Source organism: Ranitomeya variabilis, chromosome 6, assembly GCF_051348905.1.
Source record: "Ranitomeya variabilis isolate aRanVar5 chromosome 6, aRanVar5.hap1, whole genome shotgun sequence".
In the NCBI taxonomy this organism is placed as follows: domain Eukaryota; kingdom Metazoa; phylum Chordata; class Amphibia; order Anura; family Dendrobatidae; genus Ranitomeya; species Ranitomeya variabilis.
This window is the reverse complement of record NC_135237.1, coordinates 75,819,045-75,846,123: the sequence shown is the minus strand read 5'-3', so window position 1 is coordinate 75,846,123 and position 27,079 is coordinate 75,819,045. Positions and strand designations below refer to the sequence as shown.

Genomic DNA, 27,079 nt, shown 5'->3' with positions numbered 1-27,079 from the left:
AAGACGCTGCGTATGTCAATGTATGACTATATCTGGTATAAGCAGGTTTAATTTTCCCTGTAGTGACGCTGTTACTTTACCACAAACAGAGGATCTTAAAGGGTAATTGCCAAAATATTAAGTTAACCCCCATCCCCACTGGACAGCTTACTTTTGCTGCAGCATCGGCTATTGAGAGTTCCAACAGTCTCAAGATCGGGGCTCTAGATCCCAGGAGGAGGGCTTTCCAGAGCCTCCTCATGATGAAGCTCTACTAGGCCAGGCTACCTTGGGATTATTGCAAGACCTCATGGTTGGACAGTAATGTTTCCAACATCCTAACTTCAAGAAGCCCTCGCACTAACATTTGTATTGTTTAAATGTTTGTATATAGGCCTATAATGTAGTGTGAGTGTATTAATAAACTCATCTACCACCACTTTGATCACCACTGTTCTTTTGCTCTTCTGAGCGCCATCACCGCTCTGCAGATCCCTCCAGGTCACGCTGCGGTCTGTGTGACCCAAAAGGGACTTTTACAACATGCGTATATGGAGTATGAGAACGAAGCGCCACAGGCTTTCATTGTAACATTGACTTTGGCTCACGTATATAGCAGAATACACCTGATAGTCTCATTTGTGGTGACGTCACTGAGAAGAGCAGAAGAACAGAATTGCACACAAGAAAAAGAGGTGGTGAGTAATACACTCACGCTACATTATATGCAGATATACAATCATTTAAAACCACTAAATTGTTAGTGGGCGAGCGTTTTTAATATTTTAGGGATAACCCTTTAAGGCCTGTTCATAGCTCCAGGCTTTGGAATACTGATGGTTGGGGGACAAAAAAAAAAAGAAAAAAAGTTTTTTTTTTCCCTTTTCAAATTTTTTTTTTTTTTATACATACTAGTTCCCACATTAGTTCATAAATCCACATGCCACGAACCTCTCGAAGAACAATGTTGGGAGAATTTCTCAACATTTTCTAAACTAGTAACACCTGAGTACTTCACTATGGATCTTTCACAAGTAAAAGGAGGGCAGGGGGGAATCAACCAGGTGCCCGACTCTTACTTTCAATGGCTCTGCAATCTGCTAAACCTCTCCTGATGGCCGCAGTAAAAGGTTGCCCGGTATGACACATGACTTGTCTGAATGGGAGACACTTTCCTTTGTTTGCTGGAGGTCACTTTGAGAATGGGCTCAGCCTGAGAAGTGCTGATGTGCAGTTATTCCCAGCACCACGTAGAATGAAAGCCTCTTTGATTCTGTATGGAAAAGTTATTGATTGAATGGCTTTTCTTTGGTGACAAGGTGCCATCTGTTCGCTCCAACAGATCGCACACAAAGAAAAAAAAAAAACCTAAACCAAAAGCTATGAAAGAAAAGTACAGTTTTTGTTACAGAGTGAATTACACATGTGCGGAGATTGTGCTGCTCTCACATATTCAGGAAAGCCCCCACAAGACACGACCGCCCGTCACCTGGATCCGTTCCCTGCCCGGATAATTTTGCCATTTGCCACCTGCAATTATTAATACAAACCTGCAGCACTTTTATCAGCTCCACAAGCTCAGAAAAAAAAAACAAACTATAAAATGTTGGATCTTGATATAAATGGCGTCTTTGTAATTTTGGTAGTATTCTATAATATCAAAAGCCTAGAGGCTATGTAACGAGCCCAAAAATTTTCCTAAAAGGGTTTTCAATTTATTGAGGTTGAATACTTTATAATTAAAAAAAAACAACAACCCTGCAACTAAGGCCGGAGACACACTGGTGCGAGAGACGGCCGAGTCTCGCTGGTTAAAAGCAAGCTGTGGCACCTGCATTCCGGAGCTGAGCGTGCAGCTCCATGTATTGCTATGGAGCCGCACGCTCCGCTCCGGAATGCAGGTGCCACAGCTTGCTTTTAACCAGCGAGACTCGGCCGTATCTCGCACCAGTGTGTCTCCGGCCTAATAAACCTACTCTAGGTTACAATTCCTCAACATGTTCAGTATCTCTGGTTGTTGTCAAAGGAGGAGAGCCTGGTTCACATCCAAGGGCAGCATGAGGGCAGACTGGGACAGGTCCAAGGTCAATACGACTGGATCTACTGTTGTCCAGGCAATTATCGATGAGCTACAGAAACAAAACCTTGCCTGATGCATTGTGACAATTGCTCCAGAAAGGAAAGAGTTGTCAACTCGGGTCAGGACCAGGTTGACTTTACAAGCCTCAGGGTCTAAGCAGGAATGTTCTTATTCACTCACAGTAATCAGAGATCTTAAAGGGGTTGTCAATGATTTTAACACTGAAGGCCTATCCTTAGAATAGGTCATCAATGTCTGATCGGCAGGGGTACAACACCCGGCACTCTCACCGATCAGCTGTTCCCCTTGGCAGCAGCCAGAACTGCTCAGCTATACAGCCGCACAGCTCTGTCAACACAATGGTGGCTGCAGCTGGGTAAGGAATATTTGCCCCTATTATTTTGAATAAGGGCGGATGTGCAGCACCCGGCCAAGGCCATTATTGCATTGACTGAGCTGTGCATCTCCGCAACTGAGCAGTTCTGGCGGCCACCACCGGGAACAGCTGATTGGTGAGAGTGCCGGGTGTTGTGCTCTGGTCGATTAGACATTGACGACCTATCCTAAGGATAGGCTATTAATATTAAAGTCCTCGATAATCCCATTAAAAATAAGGCCTGAGACAACCAGAAAATAGGATTCCAATGGAATTGTGTTTTTTTTTTTTTTTAAGCTTTAGGGTAATTGCACACAATGTCTTGTTTTAAGAGTGATCCGCCGGAAAAAGGCTTAACACCACTAAAAAGAATATATGCTCCGTAATGTCAAAAAGACCTGCTGTGCATAGGTTCATTCTGTTCCGAGATTCTTTTAGTGACAGGTTCATTCTTCGGGTGGCTTTTGGAGCAGCTCAAAAATGACCAAAACCACCAAAGATGCTGCTTTATGAAAAGCAACCTAAAAAAGCGGTGTGTAGAGCACATGGGGAAAGTCAGCCTAGCCTAAGGCCATGTTCACACGTTTTTAGTGCTAATATATATATAAAAAAAAAAAAAAACACACAACACAGCTGCGTTTTACAGTATCAGCAACGTGAACGAGATGTCATAAATCTCATTCACATGGTGTTTCCTTTTCCTTTTTTATTTTAAAGCTACTGCACATTTTTAGACATCTGCATTATATCAATTTCTTCAGAAAATTTCACTCGTTCACATTAATAGAAAAAAAAAACGCGATTTAAAATGCACTGTATGCAGCTTTTTTTTTTCAACCTTCAGAAAATTTACAACAAAAATGCCGCGTGTGAACCTTTACAAAAGACAGAAAAACAATGTATATTAGAACGCTTCAACAATTAGGAATTCCATAAAAAAAGAGAAGATAAGTGTTGAATTCCAATAAAACACCCCAAACTGGAAACTATATCAGGGTTAAAGTTATTTTACATTCTTCTGGATGTGAACATAGTGAAAGGAACTGAGCCGCAATAGCAGATATAGGCCACGGGCAACTGGGGGCGCTGTTTTTACATCATGCAAGCGTGGCACTTCATTCACTCCAGTCCCTGAACCATAGATCCACAACTCAATTATCATAGGCCAAAACATATTTGCCATCATTTTAAAGCAAAAACTTACCCACATCAGGCAAATGAGTAAATTTCTCATTACAATAGTTCCCATCACAACAGCAGAAAAATACTTGGGGGTTCTCTTCCTTCGCTACACATTGAGGCCTAGAAATAAACAACAAGACATGGAAATGTAACACTAAGCAGCCATAAAACAGTCAAAAGCAGCCACTTTGTGGCTAGTAGAGCAGTAGCCAGTAATCGGCTGCAGCGGTCACGCATCAATGTCACATTATCACAACAGCAGCACAACAAAAGGTCGACGGGAAGTTCAGAGAGGCGGCGGACATTACAGGTAAGTACCACAGCTTCATGGCTCTAGTCCCATTACTTGTTGATGCAGACAACCCCTAAATGATCAAATTTTGGACATAGAACTGGTAAATGTTAGTCCCAGTGCAGACACCTACAGATATACATGTAGGAGGTATATACACACAGTGTATGCACAGATATACAGTGGGGCAAAAAAGTATTTAGTCAGTCAGCAATAGTGCAAGTTCCACCACTTAAAAAGATGAGAGGCGTCTGTAATTTACATCATAGGTAGACCTCAACTATGGGAGACAAACTGAGAAAAAAAAAATCCAGAAAATCACATTGTCTGTTTTTTTATCATTTTATTTGCATATTATGGTGGAAAATAAGTATTTGGTCAGAAACCAACAATCAAGATTTCTGGCTCTCACAGACCTGTAACTTCTTCCTTAAGAGTCTCCTCTTTCCTCCACTCATTACCTGTAGTAATGGCACCTGTTTAAACTTGTTATCAGTATAAAAAGACACCTGTGCACACCCTCAAACAGTCTGACTCCAAACTCCACTATGGTGAAGACCAAAGAGCTGTCAAAGGACACCAGAAACAAAATTGTAGCCCTGCACCAGGCTGGGAAGACTGAATCTGCAATAGCCAACCAGCTTGGAGTGAAGAATTCAACAGTGGGAGCAATAATTAGAAAATGGAAGACATTCAAGACCACTGATAAACTCCCTCGATCTGGGGCTCCACGCAAAATCCCACCCCGTGGGGTCAGAATGATCACAAGAACGGTGAGCAAAAATCCCAGAACCACGCGGGGGGACCTAGTGAATGAACTGCAGAGAGCTGGGACCAATGTAACAAGGCCTACCATAAGTAACACACTACGCCACCATGGACTCAGATCCTGCAGTGCCAGACGTGTCCCACTGCTTAAGCCAGTACATGTCCGGGCCCGTCTGAAGTTTGCTAGAGAGCATTTGGATGATCCAGAGGAGTTTTGGGAGAATGTCCTATGGTCTGATGAAACCAAACTGGAACTGTTTGGTAGAAACACAACTTGTCGTGTTTGGAGGAAAAAGAATACTGAGTTGCATCCATCAAACACCATACCTACTGTAAAGCATGGTGGTGGAAACATCATGCTTTGGGGCTGTTTCTCTGCAAAGGGGCCAGGACGACTGATCCGGGTACATGAAAGAATGAATGGGGCCATGTATCGTGAGATTTTGAGTGCAAACCTCCTTCCATCAGCAAGGGCATTGAAGATGAAACGTGGCTGGGTCTTTCAACATGACAATGATCCAAAGCACACCGCCAGGGCAACGAAGGAGTGGCTTCGTAAGAAGCATTTCAAGGTCCTGGAGTGGCCTAGCCAGTCTCCAGATCTCAACCCTATAGAAAACCTTTGGAGGGAGTTGAAAGTCCGTGTTGCCAAGAGAAAAGCCAAAAACATCACTGCTCTAGAGGAGATCTGCATGGAGGAATGGGCCAACATACCACCAACAGTGTGTGGCAACCTTGTGAAGACTTACAGAAAACGTTTGACCTCTGTCATTGCCAACAAAGGATATATTACAAAGTATTGAGATGAAATTTTGTTTCTGACCAAATACTTATTTTCCACCATAATATGCAAATAAAATGACAAAAAAACAGACAATGTGATTTTCTGGATTTTTATTTCTCAGTTTGTCTCCCATAGTTGAGGTCTACCTATGATGTAAATTACAGACGCCTCTCATCTTTTTAAGTGGTGGAACTTGCACTATTGCTGACTGACTAAATACTTTTTTGCCCCACTGTATATGTAAAGGTATACACACAGTGTAGATATAGCTATAAATATAATGGTATATACAGAGGGTATGCACAGATATATGTAAAGGTATAAAATGTATACAGTATGTACAGATATGAATATAAAGGCATACACAATGAATGTACAGATACAGCTGCTTCTCACAAAATTAGAATATCATCCAAAAGTTAATTTCAGTTCAATACAAAAAATGAAACTCAGAGTCATTACACACAGAGTGATCTATTTCAAGTGTTTATTTCTGTTAATGTTGATGATTATGGCTTACAGCCAATGAAAACCCAAAAGTCATTATCTCAGTAAATTAGAATACTTTTAACATCATCTTGAAATGATTTTAAAATACAAAATGTTGGCCTACTGAAATATATGTTCAGTAAATGCACTCAATATTTGGTCTGGGTTCCTTTTGCATCAATTACTGCATCAATAGGGCATGGCATGGAGGCGGTCAGTCTGTGGCACTGCTGAGGTGTTATGGAAGCCCAGGTTGCTTTGATAGAAGCCCTCAGCTCGTCTGCATTGTGGGGTCTGGTGTCTCATCTTTCTCTTGACAATACCCCATAGATTCTCTATGGGGCTAAAGTCAGGTGAGTTGGCTGACCAATCAAGCACAGTGATACTGTTATTTGTAAACCAGGTATTGGTACTTTTGACATTGTGGACAGGTGCCAAGTTCTGCTGGAGAATGAAATTTCCATCTCCAAAAAGCTTGTCGGCAGAGGGAAGCATGCAGTGCTCTAAAATTTCCTGGTAGATGGCAGCGCTGACTTTGGTCTTGATAAAACACAGTGGACCTACACCAGCAGATGACATGGCTCCCCAAACCATCACTGATTGTGAAAACTTCACACTAGATCTCAAGCAGTTTGGATTGTGGACTCTCCACTCTTCCTCCAGACTCTGGGACCTTGATTTACAAATGAAATGCAAAATTTACTTTCACCTGGAAACAACACCTTGGACCACTGAGCAACAGTCCAGTTCATTTTCTCTTTGGCCCAGGTAAGACGCTCCTGGTGTTGTCTATTGGTCATGAGTGGCTTGACACAAGGAATGCGACACTTGTAGCCCATGTCCTGGATACGTCTGTGTGTGGTGGCTCTTGAAGCAATGACTCCAACAGCAGTCCACTCCTTGTGAATCTCCCCTAAATTTTTGAATGGCCTTTTCTTAACAATCCTTTCAAGGCTGCGGTTATCCCGGTTGCTTGTGCACCTTTTTCTACCACACTTTTTCCTTCCACTCAACTTTCCATTAATATGCTTTGAAACAGCACTCTGTGAAGTGCCAGCTTCTGTAGCAATAACATTTTGTGGCTTACCCTCCTTGTGGAGTGTGTCATTGACTGTCTTCTGGGTATCTGTCAAGTCAGCAGTCTTTCCCATGATTGTGGAGCTACTGAAACAGACTAAGGGGCCTTTTTAAACGCTTAGGAAGCCTTTGCAGGTGTTTTTGGTTATTTATTCTAATTTACTGAGATAATGACTTTTGGGTTTTCATTGGCTGTAAGCCATAATCATCAACATTAACAGAAATAAACACCTGAAATAGATCAGTCTGTTTGTAATGACTATATGAGTTTCACTTTTTGTATTGAAAAACTGAAATAAATTAACTTTCTGATTATATTCTAATTTAGTGACAAGCACGTATACATATGTAAAGATATACACACAGTATGCACAAATATAAATGTAAAGGTATATACACAGAATGTACATATATAAATGTAAAGGAATACACAGTGTATGTACAGATAAACCCACAGCGCATTATCCAAGGGAACAATCTGCTTTAGTGGCTGGGTGTCTGCACAGCGTCTGATGTGGTTTCTTCCCTCTATACAGGATCGTTATTTGAAGTCCATTTCTTTTTTATCCCGTTTCATCTGGCTGATGGCAGATATTTACTGTTCGAGACAAAAACTTCAGTGCAGGCAATGCTTATCTCATCGGCAGCACATGTGAGCTACCGGCATCTCACAGGATCCCAGACACAAATCCCAGTCTGTATGATCACGCCATTTATATATGTGGTTAGACATTTTGCAAATGCAAATTCCAAACATCAGTCATTTAGTAAAACTACAGTCTCACAGCTTAAAGGAGCTTTCATGTGCATGTTAAAAAAAAAGGGGGGGGAGAGGAGGGGTTTGAGGTTTGAACATTGCAAAAATAATATACACTGGTATACATTATAAGTGGAGATGAGCGGACCCCTGGATGTTCGGCAAGCAGTTTACAAAAGGTTTGGTTTGGGTACTAGAACAGTACTCGAGCACAAACCAGAATCTCATTCACTTGAATGGCGGGCCAGAACATCCAGTGTTTGCCACACTGTCATGTGTGTGGATCGACTCCAGAAGCACCAATGACAGCAACATAAATATGAGTGGCGTGGCGGAAGACAAAGAATATTTTGGACCTTTGTCAAGCCGGTTTGAGACTCACTATAATGCACAGAAAAATATTCAGAATTGAGAGTCCTCGGTGGTTGATACCTTTTAATGGCTAACTGAAAAAAGGTATCAACCACGGAGGACTCTCAATTCTGAATATTTTTCTGTCTACTGGCTAACACGGTACCAAAATAAATATCTTTCCTGTATAATGCAAAGAGCAGATTAATTCAAATCGGAGCACACTTATATAACATGGCGCTACGTCTAATAACTGGAATGAGTGTGTCCACTAGTGACAATGCCATTTCAGAAAAAAAAAAGATAATTCGACAAGAATATGTCATGTTTACGGGGCACTCTAGAGAGCAGTTGTCAGAAACATGGGGACCCGGCTTCCAGGGAGATTTATTGATAGAGTCATGTGGTTTTCAGCCGAGTATGTAAGGAGAAGGGAAGAAATAATTATAACATGGAGCAGGCTGGTCTCATGGGGAAGAGCACAGCTTCAAATCTCATAAAACACATGATAAACTGCTGTGAAATACCGCGATTCACACTTTCAGATAACGCTGAAAAGGTGATAAAGGGACCAGGACCAGAGCGATGCAGGGTATCCAACCCTATAACAAACGGATCCCTGTTTGTTCGTCTTTACAATTATTATTTTTCCATGTGCAAAACTTGGTCTACATTGAAAGACTGATGGCAGAACACAATACGGGGGGGGGGGGGGGGAGCTATAAAAGGCAAGAAGTGAGAAATCCGCTGAGTCAGGAGTATTGGATGTTGAGTGTATGGATCATGTGGTGTATGGATCCATTAAGACAGAAAAATCTCTAGATCTTAAAAAAGGGGCTGTGGTTGTGATTAAAGAAAAAAAACAAGGCAACACTTTATTCAGAGACTGCAAAGAGTTCCAATCCATACAATGGCTACTGGTGGAGGAGCATGTGACCAGACCTGTCATCAGCCTCTTCCAATAGAAAACCTCACATGAAAAAACTGCTTTTCCATTGGAGGAAAACTGAGTGGTCTGGTCACATGTTCCTCTGCCGGCAGCCATTGTATGGACTGGAGATAAGTGCAGTAAGAAGAGCAGGAGGAAAACCTGTCATACTGATATAATAGTAAGTGCCACAAATCATGTCCCCAACACATCTGTTAAAATAAAGATAATGCGGCCGACCTAGTTAAATATCATTCTGCATTCAGCAATACAAAGTGTAATACAGCAGCTAAAGAAGGCAAGACTCCCAATTGCAAAAATGATTTCTTGCCTCAACTGCATGTATTTAAAAGGAATCTGTCAGCAGGTTTTTGCTACAGTTGTGGCCAAAAGTATTGACACCCCTGCAATTCGGTCAGATAATACTCAGTTTCTTCCTGAAAATGATTGCAATCACAAATTCTTTGTTATTATTATCTTCATTTAATTTGTCTTAAATGAAAAAACACAAAAAGAATTGTCCTAAAGTCAAATTGGATATAATTCCCCACCAAACATAAAAAGGGGGTGGACAAAAGTATTGGCACTGTCACAAAAAATCATGTGATGCTTCTCTAATTTGTGTAATTAACAGCACCTGTAACTTACCTGTGGCACCTAACAGGTGTTGGCAATAACTAAATCTCACTTGCAGCCAGTTGACATGGAGTTGAGTGTGAATCACTAACAGATCAAAATTTCTGGACTAGTCCAGCAACTAAGCACCTCACTGTCTATGGACTTTGTATAATGACAGCCTGGTATGGGTGAGGGTTAGCTATCTCAGCTCTGCTTCATTCCAAATATAAAAGCTCTGATTTTATCAGCACGGCCTCACCTACGTAAACCACTGTATTGTTCAGATTATAAGATGCAACTTTTTTCCCCAAAATTTGGGAGGAAAATGGGGATGCAACTGATAATCCAATTGTACCTTACCACCTGCGGTGGAGCAGGGTCACAGAATAGGTCAGAGTAGCTGCTGCAGGGGGCCGCGGCGGCATCAGGAGTGTGGCGATGCTGCGAGCCCCGTGGAAGGGGTGTCCCGGGGCTGCCGAGATATCGGCCATTTTACTGAGGCCCACTGCAGGGAAATAAATATGAATGGGACTCTGCTCACCAGACGATATTTTATGTAAGCACAGGACACCCCCTCCTCCAAGCAAGGGGCAGGTAGCATCTCCCCACTCCTACTGCCTCCAGCAGTAGCGATGCTGCCTCCTGTGACCCCACTCCATCACACCGCTCCCTTCCCAGGGATGCTACCGTAAAAATCTGACTTTGTGTGTATATATATATATATATATATATATATATATATATATATATATATATATATATATATATATATATATATATATATTACACACACACATATATACACACACATATATACATACATATGTACACAGACACATAGTACAGACCAAAAGTTTGGACACATCCTCGATTTTTCTGTATTTTCATAACTATGAAAATTGTACATTCACACTGAAGGCATCAAAACTATGAATTAACACATGTGGAATTACATAATTTCAGTTGTTTCACACTTTTTTAAGTATGTCTTACATTCTAGGTTCTTCAAAGTAGCCACCTTTTGCTTAGATGACTGCTTTGCACACTCTTGACATTCTATTGATGAGCTTCAAGAGGTAGTCACTGGGAATGGTCTTCCAACAATCTTGAAGGAGTTCCCAGAGATGCTTAGCACTTGTTGGCCCTTTTGCCTTCACTCTGTGGTCCAGCTCACCCCAAACCATCTCGATTGGGTTCAGGTCTGGTGACTGTGGAGGCCAGGTCATCTGGCGTAGCACCCCATCACTCTCCTTCTTGGTCAAATAGCCCTTACACAGCCTGGAGGTGTGTTTGGGGTCATTGTCCTGTTGAAAAATAAATGATGGTCCAAATAAACGCAAACCGGATTCTAATAGCATGCCGCTGCAAGATGCTATGGTAGCCATGCTGGTTCAGTATGCCTTCAATTTTGAATAACTCCCAACAGTGTCACCAGCAAAGAACCCCCACACCATCACACCTCCTCCTCCATGCTTCACGGTGGGAACCAGGCATGTAGAGTCCATCCGTTCACCTTTTTTGCATCGCACAAAGACACGGTGGTTGGAACCAAAGATCTCAAATTTGGACTCATCAGACCAAAGCACAGATTTCCACTGGTCTAATGTCCATTCCTTGTGTTCTTTAGCCCAAGCAAGTCTCTTCTGCTTGTTGCCTGTCCTTAGCAGTGGTTTCCTAGCAGCTATTTTACCATGAAGGCCTGCTGCACAAAGTCTCCTCTTAACAGTTGTTGCAGAGATGTGTCTGCTGCTAGAACGCTGTGTGGCATTGACCTGGTCTCTAATCTGAGCTGCTGTTAACCTGCGATTTCTGAGGCTGGTGACTCGGATACATTTATCCTCAGAAGCAGAGGTGACCCTCCCTTGGTCTTCCTTTCCTGGGGCGGTCCTCATGTGAGCCAGTTTCTTTGTAGCGCTTGATGGTTTTTGCCACTGCACTTGGAGACACTTTCAAAGTTTTCCCATTTTTTCAGACTGACTGACCTTCATTTCTTAAAGTAATGATGGCCACTCGTTTTTCTTTACTTCTCTGCTTTTTTCTTGTCATAATACTAATTCTAACCGTCTGTTCAGTAGGACTATCAGCTGTGTATCCACCAGACTTCTGCACAACACAACTGATGGTCCCAACCCCATTTATAAGGCAAGAAATCCCACTTATTAAACCTGACAGGGCACACCTGTGAAGTGAAAACCATTCCCGGTGACTACCTCTTGAAGCTCATCAAGAGAATGCCAAGAGTTTGCAAAGCAGTCATCAAAGCAAAAGTTGGCTACTTTGAAGAACCTAGAATATAAGACATAATTTCAGTTGTTTCACACTTTTTTAAGTATATAATTCCACATGTGTTAATTCAAAGTTTTGATGCCTTCAGCCTGAATGTACAATTTTCATAGTCATGAAAATACAGAAAATTTTTAAAAATGAGGTGTGTCTAAACTTTTGGTCTGTGCTCTGTGTATATATATATATATATATATATATATATATATATATATATATATATATATATATATATATATATATATATATATATATATATATATATATATCTGTGTATATACACTCACCGGCCACTTTATTAGGTACACCATGCTAGTAACGGGTTGGACCCCCTTTTGCCTTCAGAACTGCCTCAATTCTTCGTGGCATAGATTCAACAAGGTGCTGGAAGCATTCCTCAGAGATTTTGGTCCATATTGACATGATGGCATCACACAGTTGCCGCAGATTTGTCGGCTGCACATCCCAAAGATGCTCCATACAAGGCAGGATGGATCCATGCTTTCATGTTGTTTACGCCAAATTCTGACCCTACCATCCGAATGTCGCAGCAGAAATCGAGACTCATCAGACCAAGCAACGTTTTTCCAATCTTCTACTGTCCAATTTCGATGAGCTTGTACAAATTGTAGCCTCAGTTTCCTGTTCTTAGCTGAAAGGAGTGGTACCCGGTGTGGTCTTCTGCTGCTGTAGCCCATCTGCCTCAAAGTTCGACGCACTGTGCATTCAGAGATGCTCTTAGGCCTACCTTGGTTGTAACGGGTGGCGATTTGAGTCACTGTTGCCTTTCTATCAGCTCGAACCAGTCTGCCCATTCTCCTCTGACCTCTGGCATCAACAAGGCATTTCCGCCCACAGAACTGCCGCTCACTGGATTTTTTTTCTTTTTCGGACCATTCTCTGTAAACCCTAGAGATGGTTGTGCGTGAAAATCCCAGTAGATCAGCAGTTTCTGAAATACTCAGACCAGCCCTTCTGGCACCAACAACCATGCCACGTTCAAAGGCACTCAAATCACCTTTCTTCCCCATACTGATGCTCGGTTTGAACTGCAGGAGATTGTCTTGACCATGTCTACATGCCTAAATGCACTGAGTTGCCGCCATGTGATTGGCTGATTAGAAATTAAGTGTTAACAAGAAGTTGGACAGGTGTACCTAATAAAGTGGCCAGTGAGTGTGTGTATATATATATATATATATATATATATATATATATATATATATATATATATATATATATATATATATATATATATATATATATCTCTCATCGTGATTACTCGCTAATCCCGCCCCCTGCACAGCAGCTCCGCCCCCCACCTTATCACCACACAAAATCCTGCCCCCCACATTACCACACGCAATTCCGCCCCCCCCACCACATTACCACACATAATCCCGCCCCCCACCACATCACCACACATAATGCCTCCTCTCACATCACACTCGCTAATCCCGCCCCCTGCACAGAAGCTCCACCCCACCTCATCCCCACACACAATCCCGCCCCCCACCCCATTAACACAATTCCGCCCCCCACATCACCACACAATCCCGCCCCCCCAAAACACATCACCACACATAATCCTGCCCCCCAACACATCACACATAATCCCCCCCACCCCATTACCACCCAAAATCCCGCCTCCCACATCTCCACACAATCCCGCCCCCACCACATCACCACACATAATCCCGCCCCCCACGACATTACCACACATAATCCCACCCCCCACATCACTACACATAATCCCGCCCCCCACCTAATCACCGCACATAATAATCACCACACATAATCCCGCCCCCCACCACATTACCACAGATAATCCCACCCCTCTACCACATCACCACACATAATCCCGCCCCCCACCACATTACCACAGATAATCCCGCCCCCACATTACCCACGAGGCTCCGTCCCCCCACATTACCACACGAGGCTCCGTCCCCACACATTACCACATGAGGCTCCGTCCCCACACATAAGCACACAAGGCTCCGTCCCCACACATTACCACACGAGGCTGCGTCATCACACATTACCACACGAGGCTGCGTCTCCACACATTACCACACGAAGCTCCTCCCCCCACATTACCACACGAGGCTCCATCCCCACACATTATCACACGAAGCTCCTCCCCCCACATTACCACACGAGGCTCCGTCCCCACACATTGCCACACGAGGCTCCTCCCCCCCACATTACCACACGCAGCACTTCCTTTCTATGTAATTCAACCACTTCAGCCAAGGTAAACGTACATTTAATTGCATAATCACCAGCAGCGTTAATTAGATAGCAATGAGCGTGCCGAGAGTTAGCTGGCTGGAAACAGCTAGTATATATATATATATTTTTTTTTTTCTTCTTCCTCCACAAAACGTGGTGTGCGTCAGTCTGAAAAAGATGTGTTATGTGGTACATCGTTACATTCAGCTTCTGTTCATCTACATTACGCTGCTCTCAGATTAGGCAGCAAAAACCTGATGACAGATTCCCTTTAAGTAAGAAAAAAAATTGGCCTTAAAGCTGAACAACCCTTTTAAGACTTTTTTTCCCCCCACTGAAATATCAGTATGAGCTCTTTTTGCAAGAAAGTAAGAAATTTTAGATGACATTTTGCTAAATTTTTTATTTTTTTATTAGAATTACTAATCAGCTACAACTAATTTTCACATGGCAAAGTCAGACATCATGAGGGTTTAGAACCAGATCGCAGCGCAACGTTAAAGGGGTTGTCCAGTGTTATATCACCAGTCTGCAGTCCTCTATGACTCCTCACATTGCTCACACTGCACGCTGTGAGCAGCAGCCACATGTGACCGCAAGTATGCGACAGTCTTTCCAATGATTCTTTCCTCTCAAATGTTTTTTAATCTTTCATTTTATTCGCTTATATGACTTCGTTAACTCCACAGTGATTTACAGACATCATCTTTGCCTCCATTGGGGCTTACCACTGAGCCACCGTGCCGTCCATGTGACATAATTCCCCAAAAAGGATCCTTGTTTCCACCATCCCGTTTCTTACTGGTATATTCTGAACTAATGGCCATAGCATGTCTCATCTCCATGGCATAAAATGGTAGTGAATCAACCTGAGCCCCCCCTCCCTACCCCCAATCAGTCCTGATGGTGACAGCTAGGAGGGGACTGACGTCTGTTCTCCCTCCCCGAGTATAGACGAGGCGCTCATTCATTTCCAGATTTAAGTTGGGTTGATATTTTCCCTTTAAATTGAAAAATCCAAACAATAAGTATGGGGCCCCCATTGTCCACCTTAATGGGGCTTTGTGCGATCAGGACTGTGGTAATATTGTAATTATCTGCTGACTAATTTACAGAACACAGAATAATAGCAGCAGTATGATACAACATAATTAGCATGTAAGCTCGTGTTTTAGTATGCAAACAGCTGTCACGTCATCGTAATAACTTCCCGATGTGTGGGAGGTGATAAAACATAATTAGCATTTAGTGCACTAATGCTGCAATATAGAGAGATGAAACACATCGGTACGATATGTTGTAGCCCATGTGCAGCCATTTAGTAGAAACGACACCATTTCGGTTTTCCAGTTCTTCTTCCATCATTGTATTGCTGATTAACTATGAAAATGAAGAGGATCGTCACCGCAAGATTCCGGATTCCTGCAATTGTGAAGAATTTAGCTGGCTCCCACTCGGCGGTGCCCAGCGCTTATTCCACCAGCCCTGATACTTATTACACTGATGTTGCGGTATTTTTATGAAGACGCGGTAGAGTTGAAATGTCCCTTTGCCACCTGAAATAGTCCCCCTCGTCCATGTGATGTTCCTGCTGTACTAATACAGTCACGACTGCATGAGCTCAGAAGTGTGCAGTGAAGTTTATTCTCATGAACACTGGGGTGCCCCCCGTCTACCACTCAGTGATGGAGTGCAACTGAATGTTCAATGTTGCTGCTGAAATTCCTTATGACGCCGGGTGAACCCACCATTGTTAAAGCTGTAATAATAACCTTCATTGTCACTATGCTGTCCAGTGCATCAACTACTGAATTATTTTTACCCATTTTAGGGGAAAAATATATCTAGAGCGAACAACTAATCGGCTGACATTTTGGCCCTATTGATCCTGATGTAAGGCCACCAGAAGGTATATTCATATGAGCGGCGTGTCACGCTGGTGACTCGCACTGTTAGTGAGCGCCATCCTACTCACTGAGTTTCCGCTCTGCTCCTCTCCGTGTTACACCATCTCTCCGAGTTGCCTTTTGCAGCACTCCCAGCACTGCTGTATCTTCCTGCTGTATCCTTCTGCCTATAGGAAGGCACGGCCAGACTCTGCAGGAATTTAACCCACTGTGTCCTGCAAAGTTCTGCTTCTCTGGCCTATCCCCTGCCAGCAGGGGGATTTATCCTCCCTCCACATCTTGCCTTAACTTAGGTTCCTAGTGCAGTACATCTCTAGTATTCAGTTTAGGTGCATTACAGTTTGTCTCTCCTGTTACCAACCTTGCTTGTTTCCTCATTTTGTCTGACCCCGGCTTCATATTTTGAACCTGTGCTGCCTGCCCTGACTTTAAACTTTCTGATCACGTCTCTGTTTACACCTTTTGCGCCCCCTGACCATTTGGTCAGCTGATGCAGATCCAGGAACTGCCCTGGAATTACACATGGTGGCTACACTAATGGCCCAAGCCAATCCTCACCATCCAAGTCTCTAGTGAAGACCAGGTAGTTACTCCGTTATGGCCCTGCAGTGGCTCAATGGGTCTACACCCATCACCATCACACGGCATTCGTCTACCACTTGTCATGTGGAGCCATTTAATGAAGACCAACGTCGCCATGATAAGCTTTGCTGACCACGATTGAAGTAAACCAAAATACGGAATGATCCGATCAACTGGAATTGATCAACATTGTCGCCTGCAGGGAATAGAAGTAGTCATTGTAGGGCCCATACTCAATAACTAGATAAGCTTAAAATGTTGTTCCATGGTGGATAATGAGAAGTCAAAAGCTTAATATAACTACTAAGAAGAGAGTCGGTAGGCAAATAATAGCAGATATAGCCATCAACTTACCGGTCGTAGCAGTTGAAGTCATCTAACCAACATCCTTTCTTCACAAGTTCGATGAAACCAGAATTATTCCTCCAGGATGCGTAGCAGTGAAGCCGTTTGTCCTTCTCACCATCGCACCGCTCCACCCCACTCTGGTTTGTTTTCTCGATCTCCCAGTTGACATTATAATAAATGCATTCACGAGGGTCCTCTTCGTTGTGAGCATACCCTAAGAAACGAAAATCATCGTGGAGTTAAATACCTGCTTCTGGGTGCAATTACATTCGTGTGTACATTACTTTATCTTTTAGACAGTCTGCATACTATTCCCTATAAATATTTGCATTGTAGAAAGAGGCCCCCGTGGGCAATGGAGAAAAACCGGCATCAAACCAATAAAATAACCTGAGTGGTGACAAGATCGCTCCTGCTTCATTAACCTATAGAAACACTTTAAAAGGCATACTAATTGCTTATTAACCATAATGGCGGCAGTGAGGAACGCAACTATGTCAGTGTCCAACAAAAACGGATAGAAAGTAATAACTGCTCCATTGTTTTTAAAGATGACATTTTATGATCGTGTGGAGTCTTAAAATATTTTTTTGTGAACTGAAAAAATTGTGTAAGCTAAAAAATGGAAGCTAGCACCTCAAAAGTGACAAAAAACAACAATAAAGCCTGTGCCGACAAAAAACAGTATTGTTACACACCTAGAAGCATAAAACTAAGATGTCTGCTTAGCCTACAAGCCTTTTTCAGATATGTCTAGTAGTAACTAGGCTTAATGTGGTATAGGTTCCAAACAGTTACACATTAGATAAAGGTCAAGTGAACCCGCCGATTCCAATGGGATTGGCCGACCCTTGAATGTTTTGGTGGACAAAAGGATAGGGTAAGTGGAATTCAATTGTCAGATCCTTTGGTCAAGAGAGAAGATAAGCAGCTTATAGAGGAAGTAGGAATGCCCGGCAGAACCGATAATCGGGAGAGTTGGAAGATGCGGTTGTTGGCTGAAACATTGGTTATCTGACGGCTAACTAATGAGAGCCAGCTTGACCAGCTTTAGAGATTGTACAGAAATTCTTAAGCCCCTCCATACACAGAGTAACGTTGGCCGAAACCACCACTATCAATGGGTTCGGCATTGAAATTAATATGTATGGGAGCGGCGGTAAATTAGTTGCCAGGGGAAATACCGATCCAGCATGTCCTATTATAGACAGCCAAATATATTGTCTGATATGTCACCACCAACCATGTCTGGCAACAGAAGTCTCAAAGAACACCGTAATGTTCAGCCAAACGAGTACTGGTGTGTATGGGAAAGTCAGCCGAGATGACTGTTGTCCAAAAGCAGTCCATTGTGTATGTCGGGCTTTAGGCTATGCCACATGACACATACTAACAGTACCTTAAGGAAAAGGCTTTATTAGGTTTCAGCCACGGTGACCATCATCTTTTTTTTTTTTTTAATATCTAGTTTTTATTATTATTATTTATTGTTATAGCGCCATTTATTCCATGGCGCTTTACATGTGAGGAGGGGTATACATAATAAAAACAAGTTCAATAATCTTAAACAATACAAGTCATAACTGGTACAGGAGGAGTGAGGACCCTGCCCGCGAAGGCTCACAATCTACAAGGGATGGGTGAGAATACAGTAGGTGAGGATAGAGCTGGTCATGCAGCGGTTTGGTCGATCGGTGGTTACTGCAGGTTGTAGGCTTGTCGGAAGAGGTGGGTCTTCAGGTTCTTTTTGAAGATTTCGATGGTAGGCGAGAGTCTGATGTGTTGTGGCAGAGAGTTCCAGAGTAGGGGTGATACGCGAGAGAAATCTTGTATACAATTGTGGGAAGAGGAGATAAGAGGGGACTAGAGAAGGAGATCTTGTGAGGATCGGAGGTTGCGTGTAGGTAAGTACCGGGAGACGAGGTCACAGATGTATGGAGGAGCCAGGTTGTGGATGGCTTTGTACAATCACGGTTAGGGTTTTGTACTGGAGTCTCTGGGCAATGGGGAGCCAGTGAAGGGATTGACAGAGGGGAGAGGCCGGGGAATAGCAGGGGGACAGGTGGATTAGTCGGGCAGCAGAGTTTAGAATAGATTGGAGGGGTGCGAGAATGTTCAAGGGGAGGCCACAGAGCAGGAGGTTGCAGTAGTCAAGGCGAGAGATGATGAGGGCATGGACTAGGGTTTTTGCAGATTCTTGGTTGAGGAATCAACAGATACGTGAAATATTTTTGAGTTGAAGTCGGCAGGAACTGGAAAGTGCTTGGATATGTGGTTTGAAGGAGAGATCAGCGTCAAGGATTACCCCGAGGCAGCGAGCTTGTGGGACTGGGGAGAGTGGGCAGCCATTTACTGTAATTGTTAGGTTCGTTGGGGGGGTCGCGTGAGATGGGGGAAAGATGATGAATTCTGTTTTGTCCATGTTAAGTTTCAGAAATCTAGCGGAGAAGAAGGATGAAATAGTGGACAGACATTGAGGGATTCTGGTTAGTAGGGAGGTGATGTCTGGTCCAGAGATGTAGATCTGTGTGTCATCAGCATAGAGGGGATACTGAAAGCCATGAGATTCTATGAGCTGTCCCAGGCCAAAGGTGTAAATGGAGAGGAGCAGAGGCCCAAGGACTGAACCTTGTGGGACTCCGACAGATAGGGGGCAAGGTGAGGAGGTGGTGTGTGAGTGGGAGACACTGAATGTCAGGTCTGTTAGGTGTGATGAGATCCAGGATAGGGCCAAGTCTGTGATGCCAAGGGATGAGAGAGTCTGTAATAATAGGGAATGGTCCACTGTGTCAAAGGCAGCCGACAGGTCGAGGAAGACAGAGTAGTGTCGCTTGCTCTTGGCAGTTAAGAGGTCGTTGGTGACCTTAGTTAGGGCAGTTTCAGTGGAATGGTGTGACCGGAAGCCAGATTGTAAGCGGTCAAAGAGGGAGCAAGAAGAGAGATGGGAGGACAGTTCAAGGTAAACGTGTTGTTCCAGTAGTTTGGAGGCATAAGGGAGAAGTGATATAGGGCGATAGCTAGATACAGAGGATAGGTCAAGAGAGGGCTTTTTGAGGATAGGTGTGATGGAGGCATGTTTAAAGCTTGAGGGGAAAACACCAGTTGTTAGTGATAGGTTGAAGAGATGGGTTAGGGTTGGGATTAAGACTGTGGTGAGGTTTGGGATGAGGTGGGATGGGAGCGGGTCAAGCACACAGGTGGTGAGATGCGATCTTGAGAGTAGAGTGGAGAGTTGATCTTCTGTAATGGTGGAGAAGTTGGTTTTGGAGGTGGAGGGCAGGGAAGTCGGAAGGAAGTGCTCTGGGGCTTGTTGACCAAAACTGTCTCTGATGCTATCAATCTTCTGCTTGAAGAATGAGGCAAAGTCTTCAGCGGAGATAAGTGGGGAGGGAGGAGGTGCTGGGGGACGGAGGAGAGAATTGAAGGTGTTGAATAAGTGTTTAGGGTTGTGAGACAGGGAGGATATGAGAGATGAGAAGTAGGTTTGTTTAGCTGTGGCGAGTGTGGTCTTGAAAGTAGTGAAAGTAGTTTTTAATTGTTGTTGACAGAACGTGACATGGAGAATCATAGCATAGCCTTCAACAGAGATGTAAAGGAAGCCTAGAAACTTCTAAAAGTTTACCTTAATGTTACCGCTCATTCTGTATTGATGTAAAGACAAGCATACGGCTGAAGAAGACACTCATAAGAATCTATAAGTTAAAGGAAATCTGTCTTCGGGTTTTGGCTACCTAGTCTTAGCAGCATAGAGTAGGGGTAAAGACCAAGATTCAAGTGATGTGTCACTTACTGGGCTCGATAAGTGATTATATGAAAACTTCACACCAGGAGATTATCAGCAGCGGACTACTTAGCCTGCTGCCAGACAATCCCACCATTCCCCCATCACTGATTGGCAGCTTTCTGCCTATGCACAGTGTACACAGAAAGCTGCCCATGAGTGGTGAGGGTGGGGTTATACAGAGCTCAGCATTGAGAGAGCTGCTAAATCTGCAGCAGAAAAAACAATTTTCATCAAAACTTCAGCACTCAGTAAACTGTGATACATAGTTAGAATCGGGGTCTCTGCTCCTACATCATACTGTTCTCAGATGAGGTAGGGAAAGCCTGCTGAAATTGTATTCACCCGAGAGCTACTACTTATAATCAGGCAGAGATGTGTCCGGTAACAAATCATTCAGGGGCAGAACAATTACCATCGGAAGTCGGTATCCAAAAAAATAAAAAAAGAAAGAAAGAAGCCCAAAGTTGTAACCATCATCTTAACTTTAGTTCATCACAAGTACACCCCTCTGGTATAGGTTGGAATCAGAGCTGTGGAGTCGGTAAGCCAGACCTTCGACTCAAGAATTCTCAATTTCTCCGATTCCGACTCAATCATACATTCTTCACTACTGAGCATGTACATAAAGTGCAGCACAGATTCATCTCCACAGTACTGGTCACTACTGAGCATTTACATAAAGTGCAGCACAGATTCATCTCAGCTAAAAGCAGAGATCCTACAGTACCCAATTTATTACGTATTTTAGGAGTTGGAGCCGGTCCATTTTATACTGCCTCCGACTCCACCAAAATTAACACCAATACCACCGCCCTGGTTAGAACAGCAGCGTTTGAGATCCACTTGTTGAATGACCGGTGGGTTATGTATCTGGACTAACAATGGAGTATGGCTCCCGGTAAAAGGGCCTCTACCACATTCAAATCTTCAAGTCACAGAACATTAAACCTTCATTTATTTCAGCGGATTCTTTTTCTGGGCTCTTAAAATTTTAAATGCTCTATTACTAATGCGGGAAAAAAAAAAACCTCTTAAAAGATGAATTCTGTACAACTTGAAACCAACTGTGTATAATTTATGCAATCTATAAAAGGAACCACTCGGTGAAAATGAACATAAATGCGTCTAGTTCATTGCTCAGACCTCACATGGTGCTAAGCTGGACCATTACTCCTCGTGTCCTGGATTTGGAGTGAAACACAACTTTTATGCCATCTTAGAGACACTTAGCTTCATGGGAAAACAGACGAGACTAAATGCTTCCGAGCCTCATAACGGCAATTACCGGGGAAAATAACCGGTGTAACGCGCGGATCGTACAAAGGAAAAGCATCTATCATCCTCCACTGTTGTGTATTTAAAGGTAAATATATCTGGTAGGATAAAAAAAAAAAAAAAAAAAATAGGTCACAACCTTTCATGTCCAGCAGATTAAATAACTTTTCACTACCATATAAAGAAGATGCACAACTCAACAGTATGGAGGGATGATTGAGAATCCTCTAAAGAACACACAACCTTTACCAGACATAAGAAACATCTGGCCAAAATTATCAAATTATTAAATCAGCTCACAAAAATTCTCCTACAGAAACAGTCTTTATAGTACAAAAGTACAAGTACGCACATCTCAAAAAAAGATGTGCAGAAATTAGATTATTGTGGATGGTCAATTTTGATAACTTTTCAATATGCCCCGTTTGTGTATTTACATCTCAGAGGGGGTGGTCTCCAGCTTAAAAACCTCTAGGAGGCAGAGGGGATGTTTAAATGGAAAATACACTTTTTTGCCCATAAATCAATAGTTCAACTGAAAATAAGAAACTTTGTTAATATATATTTTCGGAGAAATTTGCTTCTTTCTCCACTCAGTTATTTTTGGTCTCCTGCATTGATCATTCGCTCTCAAAAACTGCTGATAGGGTTAATCCAGAAATATATTACATTTAATTTCTTTACTATGGTGCCTAAGAACTGGCCGGCATTAAGGCATTAACATGCCAACTACCTGCCAGGTCTTCCTGCAGAAGATCTCAACCGTCACAGACCGCTCCTGCCGGAGATTCTGCAGCTTCTCTTCCACTCTGTTGACAAGGCATGACCGCCTGTTGTCATGGTGATTGACACTGAAGGCCAAGTCCTGTCGACAGAGCATACCGGAAGAAGAGCTGCTCTGTTGACGTTGAGCAGCTGAATTGCCATCTGGAGCAGTCAATGTCAGCTCAGAACCGGCGCTGGATAGAACAGGCAGGTAGTTACCCAGTTGAAAATTAAATTTAGTCCTGGACAATCCCTTTAAATCTGTCAACAAACTTGTCTGCAGTGCCCGTAAAAGAATATGGAGAGGAGAAAAGGGCAGAGAACACAAAGGGAACATGCTGAGGCTTATAAAGCAGAGGGAAAAAATGCTAAAAATGCTGGCTACAAGTCACATAAAGGCCAGAGAACTCATGTACACACACTTAAAGGGGTTTATGACCCATCAACCGTAGGATAGATTAACAAATATGATATTGGTGGGGGGCTGACACCTTGCATCCCGTACTGACAAGCAGTAAACAGCACCGGCAGTCGATTACTGAGCTGTATCTCCCCATTCAAGGGAATACACAGATTACAGCCATCGGTGGGGGTCCCGGGGTTTTGGACTCCCATCAATCTCACATCAACCCTCTTACATGTAAAGATAACTATGTAAAAACGAGAGACAAATGATCATATAGTGACTTTTAATGATTCAAAAACTACACATTTATATGTATCAATAATGTTTCACAATTTTGTCTTTTTCCCCAGTTTCCACGGCTAACGATTAGCAGATGCCTCTTCACATGAAGTGATAGTATGCTGACAAACCATAACATTTAATTCCTCATGAAACATTTAAAAACGAAAAACGAGTGAATTCTCACTACTGGACAAAAATTGGCAATTTTGCCTTGATCTAGGACATTTCTAGCACAATTGTAACCCCATATAAAAACATTTAAAATTTCCCACCTGATTATTCCAATCAATCATAAGAGAGCAGACAAGACTATCCCAAATCCGGCCCTCCTTATCCCTGGTCATAAAGTCACAAAAAGGGCTGTGGAGTCAGTGTCATGGAAATTGAGGAGTCGGAGGTTTGGCTTACTGACTATTAGGTCTATGGAGTCAGAGTCGTGAAGTCTGAGCCCATTTTGGTGGAGTAGGAGTCTGAGTTGGTGTCATGGAAATTGAGGAGTCAGAGTTTTGGCTTACTGACTGTTAGGTCTATGGAGTCAGAGTCGTGAAGTCTGAGCCCATTTTGGTGGAGTAGGAGTCTGAGTTGGTGTCATGGAAATTGAGGAGTCAGAGTTTTGGCTTACCAACTGCAGAGCCCTGGTCACAAACTACGGAGAATGAAAGCCACTGTGTGTTCACGCTGCCAAGTAGAGTGGAGGCCACAGACCATCCCACCGGAGCCTCCATTTACACAAATACATTGGACAAAATACATAATTACAAATAAGTAGTTAAGAATTGGAGGCATTTATAGAAGCATTTCACTTCTGGATAAAAATAAATGCTGAGGTATTTTATAATGGTTTTATGCTTATGGACTATCAAGCATTCCGAGGCTTCTGGGAACGCACATTGAGATTCTGCCTTGTTTTATAACCCCGTTGGTGTCCAATAAATGTTTCCCATAAGAGCAGTGTAAAAACTACAGCAATAAAGACCATATGTTGTAATGGCAATGAAGTGCTTCGTAATCTATCAAGCAATTTACAAAAGCCAATAGAAGCCGAGCAGCAAACAAAGCAGATAACTTCTCTGCGAATTTGCAATTATTACAATGAATGGATTCATAGAACTGAAAACGGATTTGAAAGGCTATAGAAAAATGTAATGAAAAACATAAATTTTCAAGTTAGTGGCTAAAATGGTCAGTGCAATTAATCTAGTGTCCTGCATGGGGTACTCTTGTATATTTGTGGTGTTATAGTAGCGGTCCAAACATGTAGGTTGTTTTTTTTCTTTGTTTTAAATAAACTAATTTTAAGAACGAATTATTTTTTCCAATCTACAGTATTATTTATTATGCTCACTTAGGGTACGTTCACACAGGACTTTTTTGCTGCTTTTTTTTGCTGCTTTTTTTATGCTAATTTTCAGCTGCTTTTTACAGTACCATTAAAGCCTATGAGATTTCAGAAATCTCATGCACACACGTTTTTTTGTTTGATCAGTATTTTCTGCTTTGCTGCTTTTTTTGGACATAGGGCATGTCACTTCTTTCAGCGTTTTTGCTGCGTTTTTGCAGCGTTTTTTCACCCATTGACTTGAATGGGTGATGAAAAAAACGCTGCAAAAACGCTGAAAAAACGCATGTAGCATTATTTGCTGCGTTTTTTGTGCAGAAAATCATGGCCAGCAGGAAGTGATCTCACAGCAAAGAGCTTAGGGGTGTGGTTAATGAGGTGTGAAGAGCCATTGTGAGGTGTCCTGATTGTGATCTATTGTGAGGGAGTTCCTGGTAGTAAGGTGTGAAGAGCCATTGTGAGGTGTGAAGAGCCATTGTGAGGTGTCCTAGCAGCTGAAAATTGGCATAAAAAAAAACTGCAGCAAAAATCTGCAGCAAAAATCTGCAGCAAAAAAGTCCTGTGTGAACGTACCCAAAAAACGCACCAAATACGCACCAAAAAAACGCACCTAAATTAGCATAAAAAAAAGCAGCAAAAAAGTCCTGTGTGAACGTACCCTTATTTAGCATTTTACAGATATCATCATCACTGTCCCCATTGGGGCTCACAATGTACATTCCCCATCAATGGGTCTTTGGAGTGTGGGAGGAAACTCACAAAAACACGGGGAGAACATACAAACTCCTTGTTGGGATTTGAACCCTGGACCCCTGCGCTGCAAAATAACAGTGCTTAACCACTGAGCCACTGTGCTGCATTAAGGTATGTGCGCACATCGTCTTATAGACTGAAGCATCTTTTCTTATGTCCCCTGGGAGGTGCTTTGCATCGACTTTGCGGCTTGTGTTTTTTTTTTTGCATTCTATCTACATAAAATAGCGGCGGCTTGAATGATCAGGTCACTTTTTTCGAATCCTGAACCGTTGGCAATTCCGGAGAATTCTGACAGTGAGCGGCGCTCCACATGCTGTCAGGATTCAGACGCCTGTAGTCACAGAGTGACTGCTGACTTTGATCCCTCCCAGGGGCTGGGCTATTCCCTGCTCTACTGAGCATGCATCTGTGATCAATTCCAATGTATGCTCAGTACTAGAGCTCCCTTGTCACCGTTTAATTTTCTTTTTATGCACAGTAACAGTGCACTCCCTCACCAGCTCTGTTTAGAAGTGACGATCCAGAAAGAGAGTGCACTATCTGTGCACATAGTAAGGAGAAAACCCGGTGAGCGGCGAACAACCTCGTCCCTGATGTCTTGTTTGAGTATCCCAGCCCCGAATATACTGGGGATTCTGAAACAAAATGTCCTCATGCAGTAAGTAGGTAAGTAAAAAAAAAAAAACGGAAACAGATAGATAGCGTAGTGAGGGAACGATAAGAACTATTTAAATAAAATCCTTATATATTATTTCTAAACACTCTTTCGGTGATTACTTTGTATCTCCGTTCATACTGCACCCACACACACAAATGATACACCATTTGAAAGGTAAACATGCCCACTTCAGCAAGAAAATAGCCAAACAAACCACATATCCACGATGTGATCACAAAATACAGTTTAAACATTAATTTTCAGAAACTTGCAGTAAAGAAAAATGACCTGCAGGTGGCACCACACTACCACAAAGCTGCTTACAGACATCACAAAGAAATCCTAACATTTACCTTGGGGGCTTTCCAGCTTGCCGAACTCCTTGCCAAGCCAATTTCAGGCACATTGGAGGATTGCACACTTAACTGCAGGTGAGTCACATACGCAAACACATTTGTAAACATGCACTGCCTACTCAATTGCACACTTGCTCCGTTTATACTCCACCGACACACACAAATGATACACCATTTCAAAAGGTCAAATTACCTGCAGGTGGCTTTTGCCTTGGGGTCTTTCCAGCTTGCTGAAGTGCTTGCCCAGCCTATTTCAGGCAAATTCGAGGATTGCACACTTCACTGCAGGTGACTCACATATGCAAACACTTTTGTAAACATGCACTGCTTTTTCGGTGATTACTTCGCCATACACACACATATAATACACTATTTGAAAGGTATGCTTTCCACCTTCAGCAAGAAAAGACACAAACAAACCA

General features: G+C 42.8%; 1 protein-coding gene across 1 annotated transcript in view; it reads right to left on the bottom strand.

Annotated features, from left to right (window-relative positions):
- ACVR2B (activin A receptor type 2B) overlaps positions 1-27,079 on the bottom strand; it is a 197,071-nt gene that overhangs the window by 47,675 nt on the left and 122,317 nt on the right. Inside the window, exons 2-3 of the mRNA XM_077268673.1 lie at positions 17,043-17,250; positions 3,640-3,737 (exon numbers count right to left, since the gene is read on the bottom strand). Of these exons, the coding sequence (XP_077124788.1) occupies positions 3,640-3,737; positions 17,043-17,250 (306 nt within the window). The remainder of the gene's footprint in view (positions 1-3,639; positions 3,738-17,042; positions 17,251-27,079) is intronic.